The sequence below is a fragment of the Cnephaeus nilssonii genome (assembly GCF_951640355.1).
Source record: "Cnephaeus nilssonii genome assembly, chromosome: 17".
Lineage (NCBI taxonomy): Eukaryota > Metazoa > Chordata > Mammalia > Chiroptera > Vespertilionidae > Cnephaeus > Cnephaeus nilssonii.
This window is the reverse complement of record NC_137088.1, coordinates 10,204,624-10,218,720: the sequence shown is the minus strand read 5'-3', so window position 1 is coordinate 10,218,720 and position 14,097 is coordinate 10,204,624. Positions and strand designations below refer to the sequence as shown.

General features: G+C 48.5%; 1 protein-coding gene across 1 annotated transcript; it reads right to left on the bottom strand.

The window, feature by feature from the left end:
- Positions 1-5,811: 5,811 nt before the first annotated feature.
- On the bottom strand, positions 5,812-10,955 carry CCR2 (C-C motif chemokine receptor 2; the record flags this gene model as incomplete). The annotated part of the gene is made up of 2 exons (XM_079794500.1): positions 10,941-10,955; positions 5,812-6,947 (listed from the first exon to the last, which is right to left on the bottom strand). Exon 2 carries the CDS (start codon positions 6,934-6,936, stop codon positions 5,812-5,814), a length of 1,125 nt encoding a protein of 374 aa, XP_079650626.1. The 5' UTR covers positions 6,937-6,947; positions 10,941-10,955.
- Positions 10,956-14,097: the final 3,142 nt, after the last annotated feature.

Genomic DNA, 14,097 nt, shown 5'->3' with positions numbered 1-14,097 from the left:
GTGGCCCTCGAAGAAAAAGGGAGAACCCCTCCTCCCCCCAATACGTACAGACACCCCCTCATCCCCGGCCAGGGCCACACTTTGTCACCCATGTGCCTCAGCAATGATGCTGGCGTCCTGTGACTCCCACTGCCTTTTACCCTCTGTCTCAGACACCCGTCCTGAAGCGTAGTTGGGAGGTCACCATGCCGTCCTCTATTCCCGCTGTCTCTAGCCCAGTGGTCGGCAAACTCATTAGTCAACAGAGCCAAATATCAACAGTACAACGATTGAAATTTCTTTGGAGAGCCAAATTTTTTAAACTTAAACTTCTTCTAACGCCACTTCTTCAAAATAGACTCGCCCAGGCCGTGGTATTTTGTGGAAGAGCCACACTCAAGGGGCCAAAGAGCCGCATGTGGCTCGTGAGCCGCAGTTTGCTGACCACTGCTCTAGAACCTTCCCAGGATAACCCCATCCTCTAGCCCACGCACCACATCCCCGATGCCCTGTTAAACCATCAAGCCACCTAGGCACGTGCGGACTGTCCACCTCACCCCTTGGTTTAGACAAGGTGGAAACCCCTTAACTCCCCGGAAATGTCTGCTCTTGCATTTTGGGTTTGTTGTTTTTTTTAAATCACTGCCCAGACATGGGGCGGATGCGACCTTAGGTGCAGTGATAGAAGTCTAATGTACCGATTAAGGAGCACAGTAGGCTCACTGTGCTCTGCTCTATATTCAACTCTGTGCATAACAGGATAGTAGGTGGGACTTTGCCCATTGCCCCAGAACTGGCAGCTGTACCCTGAGGCTGAGGGCGAGGAGGTGTTAAGTACTCTGCAGTTCTAAGAAAACCACTGACACCTGGTCACACACCTTCCCCAGGGCTGAGCGACAGAACCAGCCCTGGGCACCGCCCCCCCCACCCCCACCCCCATGTCTACCCTCTCACTCCTGTCCCTGTAAGGAGAAAACTGGTGGCAGAAAAGGGTCATAGAAGTGGGTGGGATTGATGGGGAGGTGTGAGGGGAACCAAGGAGCAGGCTGCCAGAGAATCGTATGAGGAATGGGGGTGGTCAGAAGGGGAGGCCAGTCCCACATTTTTAGGGTTTTTTTTTGAGTGACAACAATGTTTATTAACTGGCTCCTACATAAAGCCCCAGTCCTGGAAGCCATCAACAGACTCCACAGCCTTCACTCACCCTAAGGCCACTGACACTTTTCCTTCTATCGAAGCGATGGGCCCCACATTCTTCAAGGGGCATCCGCTAGGCAGCAGACCAGCTGAGCATGGGAAGAGGGCGCTGGAGAGAGGTGGCGGGGAAGACAGGGCGTGGCATCTGGGCAGCAAGGACATCCCCAGGATGTGAGAGCTCCCGGGTCAAGGTCAAACCTGCTGCCAACGCAGCAGCGTCTGAAGAAGTTTCCAACCTCAGTCCCTCACCACACCCAGGGCCGCCCCCCGAGTTCCGGGCGGCCTTGCAGAGGTCAGGCACCAGCCCGGACCCTCTTCTCTCCCGCAAGGTGCCCCTGGGCGTCCTTGGCTGCTGGGGAAGCTCACCGAGGCCACGGCGATGTGTGAGGGAAGCTTTAGTAATGGGAGGAAGCCAAGGGGCCAGATGGGGTCTGCATGGCTTCTTCCCAGGAGGCTGCAGGCCCTCCCTGAGGCGTGCTCAAAGGCCTCCAACTGCCCACACCGGGAGGGCGGCGTGGGGCGGGCTGTGTCAAGCCCCCGACGCCACTAAAAGTCTCAAGGTGCCCATCCCGAGGAATGCTGACCTTCCCTGGCATCCGCTGAACTCAAACAGCCCCCTCACATGCTCTTCCCGGGAGAGAGGAGGCTGGAGGTGCCCACGTCTAGAAATGGCATTTTCCTTGGCGCTGATAAATCCCGCTGTAGCTGTTGTTACTGCGACGCAGGCCTATCGTTGTCCGTCACTTTCTCCTCTGGGCTCGCAGAAAACTTTCACATCTCCGTGTTTCTGCGCTCTGCAGTGGGCATTGTGATTTCTAAATCACCCCACTCTCTACCCCTCACCCCATCGGCAGTGAGGTCCAAGGGCACAGACATTGCCTGGCCGGTGTGGCTCAGTGGATTGAGTGTCGTCCTAGGCACCATTCCCAGTCAGGGCACATGCCCAGGTTGTGGGCTCCATCCCCAGTGTGGGAGGCAGCCAATCGATGTTTCTGTCTCATCAATGTTTCTCTCTCTCTCTCCATCTCCCTTCCTCTCTTTCTAAAATCAATAAAAACCTATTTTAAAAAGTAAAATCAAAAGGGCACAGGCATTAATACCTGACCTAGTCTGGCACCTCGTTGATCGTCGGGTGTGTTTGTCACATTGGATCTTACTTAGGAAGCTTCTATGTATTATACGTATTCATTAGCTTCTGTGCTGCTTGGCAAACAACCCCCACAACTCAGGGGCTTGACACAGACCTCTTGCTGCGGGGACGTGTGGCCGCCGTGTGGCCGCCGTGTGGCTGGGGACCGGGCTCTGCTCTCTGTGTCTTCTCGCTTGGCCCCCAGGACGCCTGGGTGGAAGGAGTGCTGGTCTGGGGCGGCCGGTCAGTGGCTGAGCAGGGACAGCTGGAGGCTCAGCCCAACCACTGTTAACAACGGCTCACTTCCCACCTGTGGGTGTGGTGGGGGTGTCCCGCCTGCAGGTCACACAGCAAGGACAGGCTTGTGTAATCACCCGGGGAAGGAGGGAAACGTTGCGATCACCACACCACAGTACAACAAAACAGGCAGTTTTTTAAAAAAAAAACACCTTTTTTTTTTTTTATTGTGGTAAGAACCCTTAACACGAGACCTACCCTCTTAACAGATTTTTTAGTGTACAATACAGTATTGTTATTTATAGGCGCGATGTTGCAAAGCAGACATTTGGAGCTTACTCATCTTGTATAACTGAAATTTTACACATGTTGCTAAATGGATAAAGAAAATGTGATATATACAGAGTGGAATATTATTCAGCCTCAGAAAAGAAGAAAACCCTGTAACACGGGCGAACCGGAGGATGTTATATTAAGTGAAATATGCCAGGCACAGAAGGACGGGTACTGCCTGACGCCACTTACAGGAGATATTTAAAGCAGTCAAACTCATAGGTGAAATGGAGGGAGCAGTGGTTGCCAGAGTTGGGGGCGGGGGAGAAGGAAATGAGTTTTTAACCAACAGGTGTTTTTTTTTAAAACAATATAGTTAGAGCATTGACTCATTTTCAGAGTCATAACAAGACTTACATTTCATCACCAAAACAGAACTGAATGCATTCATTGGGATAATACAAATACCGGAGGGAGAAAGACACCCCCCCCCCCCCCGGCCCCGCCCCGGCCACTTCTTTGTGATCCTTCTCTAGTCAGGAAACAAGAAAGTAAAACCACAGTAGCTTCCAGGTCCCGAGAGCCAGGTTCCGAAAGCCCGTGTTTCTGGCATCAGATCAGAGGTGCACTGGGTACCGCGGATGCACATGCTTAACCGGGCTCACCTTTCTGACTTAGGTGAACTAATCCCCTTCTTTACAAAGAAGGTCTAAGCAGGCGTCCTCAAACTACGGCCCTCGGGCCACATGCGGGTGTTTTTGCCGTTTTTTTTTTTTTACTTCAAAATAAGATATGTGCAGTGTGCATAGGAATTTGTTCATAGTTTTTTTTTAAACTATAGTCCGGCCCTCCAACGGTCTGAGGGACAGTGAACTGGCCCCCTGTTTAAAAAGTTTGAGGACCCCTGGAAAGCTTTGCCTAGGGGTCAGCTTGATTTAGGAATTCCCACCGGCCAAAGGGGACAGTCCAAGCATCAATACGGACATTGACAAAGGCCGGAAGCATTCAAATGTGATTAAATCTACGCCTTCCTAGACTAACTGATGCAAAACAAGATGCCTGGCAGCACGTCAGAGAATGAACACAGGGCTGGGCTGGGCTGCCGGCTTCAGGGAGCGCTGGGATCAATCAGCTGCTGCTATTTAGGTCGGAGATCGCAGACCGCCAACCCCTGACCTACAGCTGTGTCTGCTGAGCTGCAGTCCAAGACGTTAAGCTCAAAAGCAGAATTGTCTCCATGACGAATATAGCACTTTCAGGCTTGGCACAATAACAATTCTTAAAATGTAGGCTAGCACATTCACAAGTTGCAGTTTTCATCTTTAACTTTTTTTTAAAAATCTGAACTCTGCCCCTGTATCCAGAAAGGAAGCTCTGGAAGGTAGTTTGGAAAACTTTTCTTTTCTTTTTTTTTTTTGTTTTGTTCATGTCTTTATTTTTTTTAAAATTTATCTTTATTGTTGAAAATATTACAGATGTCTGCTTTGTTGTTGTTTTTTCCCCCATTGACCCCCTCCTCCCTGCACCCGTTCCTCCCAAGCCTTTGCCACACTATTGTCTGGGTCCATGGGTTATGCATAGACATATAAATTCCCCAGTTAATCCCCCCCCAACTCCACCTCCATCCCCATCCCCACCCCCATGCAAAACATTTGTATCTCCCCCCACCTCACCCCCTCTCCATCCCGCAATCCAAAGTCATCTTCATTGAGGCCGCCCTGCCTGCTGGTCTGGAGACACAGACACATGGCTGATGTGTGATTGGCAGTGTGGGGCCCCTTCCCCGTCCTGAGGACACAGCCCAGGGCTCCCACCCACTGTCTTCCCTCTTCCCGGCCCACTGGGGGGTCCTTGCTGCACAGTTGCCTTCAGGCTCTCCCCAGGTTTACTCTCCTGGACCCTCTACAAACTGGCCTCTGGAGGAGGCTCACCCCACAGGCAGGGGAGGTGAGAAAGGCTTTGGGGAAACAGGGCCAGGGCGGCCGGAAGGCCTGGAGAGGCAGAGGCAGCAGAAGCCGCACTGTCAGGTCTGCGACAGGAGCGAGGCCTTGGGAGGTGCTGAGGGTCCTTCCTGGCCTCCCCCTCAGCTGATGCTGGAAACATTCCTGGGGTGGTCTCACTCTTGCTACGGCCCTGCACCCCTGATGGGGGAACTCACTGGTCCCAGCCTTTCTCCTAATCATTGCCTCCCACCCTCCCTTTTCCCTGGCAAGACCAAGCGAGGGCTTTATTTTTCATCTCATTAGAGAAGGTGCATATTTCACAAACAAACATTTGTATACATTTTTATATAGGGCGATGTGGCCCAAGAAACATGGGGGCAGTGGGGCAAAAGATTTAACAGATTTCAAAGGTAGGGTGCATGGCTGGTATAGGCAAAACAGAATAAAGTGAGGATGTGTCATGCACTTACGCAGAAGAGGATCATGGGACCCAAGCAAAGCTGTCAGAAAGTGAGTACAGTCCCCAAGCTCAGGACCTGGGAAGCCTTCAAAGTCAAATACAGGTGGGAGGTGAGGCTCAGGGCCGCTCCTTGCCTGGTTGAACGAGCAAACCCCTTCCCTGCATCCCCACCCTTGCCTGGTTGAATGAGCCATTCTCACGCCTCCCTCCCCCTGCACGTGGCCGAGCCCACTCACCCGTTTCCTTCACCCACAGTTGTCTCACTGGGCACTTGATTAAAGAGACTGATAGAATCAGAGCGGGTGAAGAAAATGGTGAAGGCGGGGGCAAGAGCATAAGCATCGGCAATGAGGCATTTTCCAGGAACTGAGACGAGCTGGCTGCAGTCAATCTCTACCCACAGCGCTTCTGAAATATGCCCTGAGTACACATTGGCTGTACAAGGAGTGACATAGGTCTGTCTCGGTACACGCAACCCTGAGGTTCCTGGGCACTGACTTTAGAGGTCTGCAGGTCTATATAGTTCAACACCCTTGAGGCTTATTATCATAGATAGATGGCTATCTCCCTTTAACAAGCAAATTGCTGCTCATTTACAAACCCACTGAGACTTCCTGCTCTCCCGTGGAAGGGGTGTAGGCGGAGCTCACCCGATCGGTGGTCTCCCGGTAGAAAACCGGGCATTGTTTGCAGAGGTGTTTGGCGACGTGCTTTCGGAAGAACACGGAGAGGTACCGTCTGAACTTCTCCCCGACGAAGGCGTAGATGATGGGGTTGATGCAGCAGTGCGTCATGCCCAGGGTCTCCGTCACCTGCATGGCCTGGTCCAGCTGGCTGGTGCTCTTGCAGGTACTCAGGTCAAAGAACTCCTGGAAGGTGTCCAGGAGCAGGACGACGTTGTAGGGAGCCCAGAAAAGGAAGTAGACGATCATGATCACGAAGATGAGCCTCACGGCCTTGTGCCTCTTCTTCTCGTTGCGACACCGAAGCAGGGTCTTCAGGATTCCCGAGTAGCAGACGACCATGACCAGCAGGGGCAGGACCAGGCCCAGGAGGGTCCTCATTATCGTATGGAAATTCTTCCAGCCGACTGGGAAGTAAGGGCCGCAGGAATAAACAGACTCGTCAGCTTGGGATTTGGTGAAGACGATTCCTGGGAGAGAGGCGAATACGGCCACCACCCAGGTGACCCCACTTGTTACCACCCCAAACGTGACCGTCCTGGCTTTTAAAGCAAACACAGCGTGGACGATCGCCAGGTACCTATCAATGGTCAAGAGGATGATGAAGAAGATGCCTCCAAAATAACCAACGTGGTACATCCCTGTGAAGATTTTACACATCACGTTCCCCAGGGCCCACCAATTCACAGCAGAATGAATCCACACGGGGAACGTCAGAAGGAAGAGCAGGTCGGAGATGGCCAGGTTGAGCAGGTAGATGTCAGTCATGCTCTTCAGCTTTTTGCAGTTGATCAGGATGAGGACGACCAGCAGGTTGCCCACAAACCCGAAGATGAACACCAGCGAGTAGAGCGGAGGCAGGAGCCTGCCTGCGATTTGTTTCACGTCGTCTTTTACGCAGGGTGCACTGTCCTCCCCATAGTCAAAGACGGTGGTGGGGTCGGCACCGTCCACCCGGATGTTTGTTGCAAACAGAGAATGAGATGTGGACAGTATGTTGTGGCTCAACTGGATCAACGTGTCGTTGCCTCCCATCCTCCTCCGTCCTGCAAGCAGAGAACAAGATGATAACATACAACATAACTGCTCCAATTCTCCGTCTTAAAAGTATTCTTGCCCCTTAAGCAGCATCCAGTCTTTGTCTTTGCTTCAAAACCATCTCCTGGAAAGCATGCGTGCTAGTGTACCACTTCCCTTTATTCCCAGTAGAGAAGCTAGTCATCTTCCCCATCCGCCCTTTGCCAGCACCGTTGGCCACCCGACTCTCATTATAAGGCGAATGTGCTGCACACTTGCTTTCCCTCCCTCCTCTGCAGATGGCCCATTCCTGGATGATGATCTAGGACAGTGGTCGGCAAACTCATTAGCCCACAGAGCCAAATATCAACAGTACAACGATTGAAGTTTCTTTGGAGAGCCAAATTTTTTAAACTTAAACTTCTTCTAACTCCACTTCTTCAAAATAGACTCGCCCAGGCCATGGTATTTTGTGGAAGAGCCACACTCAAGGGGCCAAAGAGCCGCATGTGGCTCGCAAGCCGCAGTTTGCCGACCACAGATCTAGGAGACTCTGTTTGAAGGCTCCTGCAAACACTATTCCTTGATAAGAGAGGTGCAAGAGAAACCTCAGCCTGACCTTCCGCTCTTGTAGCTTGTGCTTGAGACCAAGACTGAAGGACCCCAGAGAATTGGAGCAAATCTAAGCAGAGTCCGAACATCCCCAAGTCCCAAACCCGCCCTTGTTACCTGAGAAAAGTGAGGCCCTGTGTGTAAGCCGTGATGAGTTGCCTTTTCTGTGACTTGCAGCCAAAAGTATTCTAACTGATAATCTTCTCAACTTTCTGCCTTCATCATTTTGCCAAAATGACTCTTGCTAAGGTTGCCATGACAACCCAATATATAAATGCCCTGGCTTCATTTCAGATTCATCTTCATTGAGCCGTCCATCCTTCTGATAACTCCTTCCAAGTAAAACAGGTTAGCTCCTCTCTCACCACTTCCTATGAATTTTCTTCGTTGGTGTCTCCTCCCCCTGCCCACACTGTAAGAGTCCCCGGGCACCATTCTTGGCTCTCACCTCTTTACCTTTTTCCTCTTCATTCTCGCTCCTGAGTTCTTCCTGAATCGTGTCATCTAATCTCAGGGTGCTAAGTCCCCTGAAGGCTAATGCTTCCCGAAGCTCTGTCTTCCAGTCTCATCTTTCAACTTCTATACTTCGGAGGGGAATTTTCCACTGTCTACTGCGTATCTCCCCTTGGACTTACTCATTTATCTATTGAGCGCCTCTTAGGAGCCATGCTCTGTCTTAGGCATTAGAGCTACAACAGTGGGCAAAGTGGGTGTCATACAGGCACCTCAAATTCCACTTCGCCCACACTGCACAGCCCTGGAAACTTGCTTCCACCTGTGGATTCTTCTTTGGCTATTGTCCTTCACTACACTCCCCAAGAAGCAGAATTGGACATTCTTAGGAACCGGGTCTTGGGTGTCAAACAGACCTAGATTAGAATCCTGCCTCCAACTAACATGTTGTGTAACTTGGGGCTAATTACTTCTTCAACTATCAGTTTCTTTATATAAAATATTAACTAGGCTGGGCTGCCGTGGAGATGACTGCAGACAAGGACTTAGTGCAGCACCTGGTGTGGAGGCATGCTCTGTATTGTTATTATGATGCCACATGACTTCTCCCTCATAAACACCTCTGAGATTCATCCCTCTGAGCTTCTTTCCAGGGCCACTTCTTTGCCTCGGATGCTTCTCACTCTTGGCTTTGTTGTGGTCTCTCGTTTGCTCAAGGTTATTCCTGGCCACGCTCCCTTCACTCTGTCTTCTCTCAAACTGAAACTGGATCGTGCCCTTCTTGGCTTCAAACCCCCAGTGGCCCCATGATGTGTATGTGATGGGACTTCAAAGGTAATGCCCAGACTACTCATCATGCCTTTTCCAAACTCACTTCTCAGCGTCACCTCTACTCCCTCATCAAATTCCAGGCCCTCTGCTCCAGGCATAGCCCTCTTCTCTTCATGTCCCCAAACGTGTCATTTCCTTCAGGCTTCCCTGGTTTTGCAAATTCTTGCCCTTCTGCCTAAAATGGCTGGTGAGCTCCCTCATCCTCCACTACCTCCTGCTCAAAGTCCCCTTCTCTGTGAAGCCTCCTCCTTTTTTTTTTTTTTTAAATCATCTCATAACACAGTGCATGCCTCTAAGTAAGCATGTATCACCTTATCTTCTACACACTGTGAGCTCCTTGAGGTCAAGAACTAGATCATGTTTCTATCTCCAGCTCTGATGATGGCACCTGGCTAACGGAGGCACCAATAAAAAGTATGACATTAAATATCATTAGGCTTGATTCTCAAGAATATTCTTTTTTTTCTGGCAGTGACTTTGAATTTGTTTGTATCAACATACACATCTTTTTATATGTTTATGCATTCCTTAATTCCTCCTGTGATTGGTACATTTCACAGATCTTGCATTTCATATCACTGAGCCAGATTCTTGAAATCTGCAGCACCTAACCAACATCTCTGATCACGTGCATCCATCCAAAGAGTTAAAACTGGACAGCCTGCTAGTCCTCTGTTAAGCTCCAGGTTCTATGCTAAATACTTTGCATGCATTAATTAATTTATTCATTGCAACAAATGTGTGAGATAACTATGCATTTTACAAGTGAAGAAATGCAAGCATGCATGGATTAGATGACTTTCCCAAACCCACAAAGCAAGCAGTGGCTGAGCTGGAATTGGGACCCTCAGGGGCTGTCACCTCATCTCCAGGCTCTGAGAGCAGAGATGGGTGTAGAAGAACAGGTAACAGATTTTCTAGGTATTTTCCCATGCCTTAGAATCCACATGCACCCACACGAAAATGTCCACCCCATGCATGTACAAGCATACCCTACCCCCTCACCCCGCACCCCCCCCACACACACACTCCCAACAGAACACAAGCTCCATGAGAGTAGAGATCTTTGGCTTTGCAATGAAGTATAAGTGTCCCAGAACCCAACCCAGCACATAGTTGCTACTAAATAAATATCCGTGGAATAAGTGATTAACAGAACTAGCAGGCTGCAAGTGACTGAGAAACAGAATGCTCCACGGAGGACAAGATGCCCAGGTAATCCAGTGTGAGACCTTATAAAAATGAGTATTCTGGGGATCCAAGCCCCTAAGTACAGCAAGCTCTTGGGCGGTTCTGTATTTAATCAGGGTTTAATTTCCTCTTTTGTATGGGAAAGTGTGGACTGAAGCAGTGGTACTCAATGCCGGGCTCCAGTATCACACAGGAAGTCTGGCAGTTAGAAATATCTAGCCCAGACCCTCGCTCTGATGATCCAGATCAGGGTGAGGGAGTACGAGGGGGTGACTTGCCTCAACCCCTTCCACCGTGTGTTCTCTGCACTTTGCTGTTTACCTGCACTGGCCTCTCAAAGGCCAGCTGCCTGTCACCTTTCTCCTGTCACTCCAGCACACTTAGCTCCTACCACAGCAGACACTTAGGGAGGTGGCTGAAATGCACTGGCCTAAGTGTCACCGTCAAGTGTCAGGACACGTCACCCAGAGCCAATGAAAAGCTGCCTCTCAGAAAAGTAAGCCCCTCACTTCGGCCTCCTGGTTTAAGGCAAGAGGCACATTTTGATTTGGAGCCTGGACTAGATGGGTAGAAAATTCTGGGTAGAAAGTTCCAGCTCTTCAAAGCCCTTGGGAGTTGGGAGGGACAGAGTGAGAGGAGCAGTAGTTGAAATGCCTGACTGTCCTCACTCTCTTGATTGTTCCTTTTCAGCACACTCTCCGAATCACCTGGGCCCTGAGGGGTGGTCTCACCCTGCTTTGCACTTCCTCATTGTCACCATGGTCTCTCTCAACATTTCTGGGGCAGACACCACCCTCCACCCTCTCTTTCCACCTTTCTCACACCCAAGTTCCTGGGCTGTGCAGCCCCTCAGAGTGCTCCCAGTCCCTGCATCTCCAGAGCTGAGACACTCTGAGCCTATGATCCACAAAGTGATGGAAAAATGCACGACTCACCAGGCGATGGCTTCTTCCAAGTGGCACTGGGTTGTCAGGTTTCTCAGCAACTGAACCGAGCAGATCTGGAGGTAGGAACTTGGTGTGCAGAAGTAGGAAATAAAGTTTCCTGCAGAAGGAGAAGGCGGGGATACAAGAGTAAGGGTAAAGATTTGAAGAAGAAAAAGAAGAGTCATGAGGTTCTTCTTTACCAGCCAGGAACACTGTCCGCTAGGTTGAGGTCTCCAGAGTAGGATTGATTTTGAAATCTTTGCTTATGCAACCTTGAGAGTAAGTCAGACACACCCTGTACATCTGCTCCTGTGTCTAACGACTCAGGGCTTCTTTATCTTGTGGGTCTCTATATCTAGAAATCTTTTACTCTCTCCTGCCAGTGATAATTTGCATGACACGAGCAAAAGAGAACTTCATGAGGATACATGCTAGCCGGGGCTGTTGGTGATGGTGGAGGAAATATAATGAGGTTTTATGTGACAAAGTGCCCTGGTTTCAGTGGCATCATGGATTTAAGATCAGGTTAGAAATTTCATTAAAGAGAGCCTTTTGATGAAAGGAAATGCTCGGTGGTCTTTTGTGTCAGAGATGTCCTTAGTAAGAAGAGTCTCAGTGATAGGTTTGACTACTCAGAGAGAAGTTGTGTTAAAAGAAAACATCATTGAGATTCTGGGGAAATGGTGGAGGAGGAAGCGCCAGGAATCGTTCTCCTCACCTAGACAACAATTTTCCTGGGAGAATCAGTCTGATTTAACTATTTGGGACCCTTTGAGTCTGTTGATAACTTTCAGGAGTAGACTTGAATGGTTAATCGCAGTTAGCTTTGGTCCATTTCAGCTCCTAACACAATAGCAGCTGCTCATCTCCCGCACCCAGGCTCCAGGTGGCCTTGCACATGTTCCAGGTGGCCTTGGCACACACTTGCAGGAGCCAGGGTGGGCAAAAATTGGACTCTGCTCTCCAGATAGGAGGGAATCTGTGCTCAGATCACTGGCTGCTGATTCTGATCTCAGAGGTGCAAAGAGGCAGACAGTCATTGCCCTTGCATTTCCCCCCATTGCTGCAAGCCCATCCTCCTCAGGCTGAAGTGACTTTTAGGAGATTTAAAGGGCCAGTGCCCTTTATTTTTCTCTCCATTTTCTCTTTTTCCTCTTTTGGAAGCTAGACATTAAAGACCAGGACATTTAATAGCAACTGCATTTCTGGGAAAAATTAGAAAGTGACCATACATACCCAAGGAAAGGCACAGGCTCAGAAAAGACCCAAGAAGACCTTAATTTCACACGTCAGGCTGATCCTTGGCACAGACACAACTTACAACAATTTAAAAATATAACAAAAACCATCAAACCCTGGAGAAGAGTTATCACATTATTAGAATCAAATGCCCAGTTTTCAACAACAATAGCAAAATCATAAGGCATGCAAGAAACATGAAAGTATGATCCATTCAAAGGAAAAAAATCAACAGAAACTGTTCCTGAAAAAGATCTGATGGCAAATTTACTAGATAAAGACTTTAAAACAGTGTCTTAAAGATGCTCAAAGAACTAAAGGAAGATGTGTAGGAAGTCAAGAAAACTATTCATGAACAAAATGTAAATATAAAGAGAGAAAACCCTAAAAAAAAAAAAAAGACCAAAAAATAATCTGGAGCTGAAAAATATAATAACTGAAATAAAAAATTAACTACAGGGATTCAAAAACAGATTTGAGCAGGCAGAAGAATCAACAAACTTGTAGATAGGACAATGGAAACAGAAAATGTTGGAGAAAAGTGAACAGAGGTTAAGGAACCTGTGGGAGTTCCAGGAGAAAAGAGAGAAAGAGGCAGAGAGAATATTTGAATAAATAATGGCTGAAATTTTCCCAAACTGAAGAAAAACATGAATATAAACATTCAAGAAGCTCATAAGCTCCAAATAAGATAAATTTAAAGAGACTCACACCATGACACATTATAATCAAACTTTTAAGAGACAAAGACACACAGATAATCTTGAAGCAGCAAGGAGAAACAGCTCATCACATACAGGGGATCCTCATTACGATTAGCAGCAGATTCCTCATCAGAAATGTAGGGCTATATCTGGAAAAATTGTCCAAGAGTGAGGGAGAAATTAGGGCATTCCAAAATACATAAAAACTGATAGAACTTGTTACCAATAGACCTTCCCTGCAAGAAATGCTCAGGGTAGTGAGGTGCCCAGTGACTAGCAGCAGTGGAGCTTTTAGGCCTATACTTGAAGGGTTATAGAATAAAAAATATTCTGGAGTTGAGTTGAAAGTCAAAGGATGCAGCCATTACTATGACATTGGCAACTCAGGAGAAGATCAGGAGCAGAAAGTACTCTAACCTTTGGTTTCTACTCTAATCTCCTGCCAGTCCTACAAGTGACTGAACCCACCAGGCAGAGGGATAAATGGGGAATCTAAGTGATGTAGCCCATAAATGTTGCTTCCTGGGGCTCAGCGTGGATCTGGGGGAGAATAGTAAATAACCACACAACTATCAGGCCAAACGTATTTTTTTGTGTCTTGTTTTTGTTTTGTTTTGTCTATTTGTTCTCACCTGGTCCAGGTAGCTAGTCAGAAAATTGGGAACCTGGGTAAGTATACCTTAGAATTCTTCATACACATGGAAGGAGTTAGGAAAGATGCTTTTCCCTAAGTTTGAGACTCCCATACCTACCTGTGGCACATGGTTTCTGAAATTCTCAGTCTGGAAGAGGAGGGTAACCCTTTGAGCAGACTTTGGGGAAAGCATGTCACTAGCCTCCTATTTCTGGTTTGCCTGCTGACCAAGCAGGATCACATGGCCGTGGTCAACTCAGGATGACCTGGGACAGGGATGAGGAGACACTCAATTCTTCCATAAACTAATGAAATAAAAATAGTTCTTGCTTCTCCAAAGAAGAGGGAAGAACCAGACCCACACTGGCCATGGGAAGTTTAAAATTCTTATTTATTTGTAGCAGCTGAGTTGAGGGTTAGATCACTGAAGCTGAAAGTTAGGTTTGTTCTAAGAATCTTCTGCCCTTCCATGAATGATAGCACTCAATCAAATAAAAACACGGGAAAGAGCATGGTTGGAGAGAATTGCTGTCCCAGCAAGAAGACAGGCAAGGTTTACAACGGCCTGAGGGTACTTCTATGCCCCCTT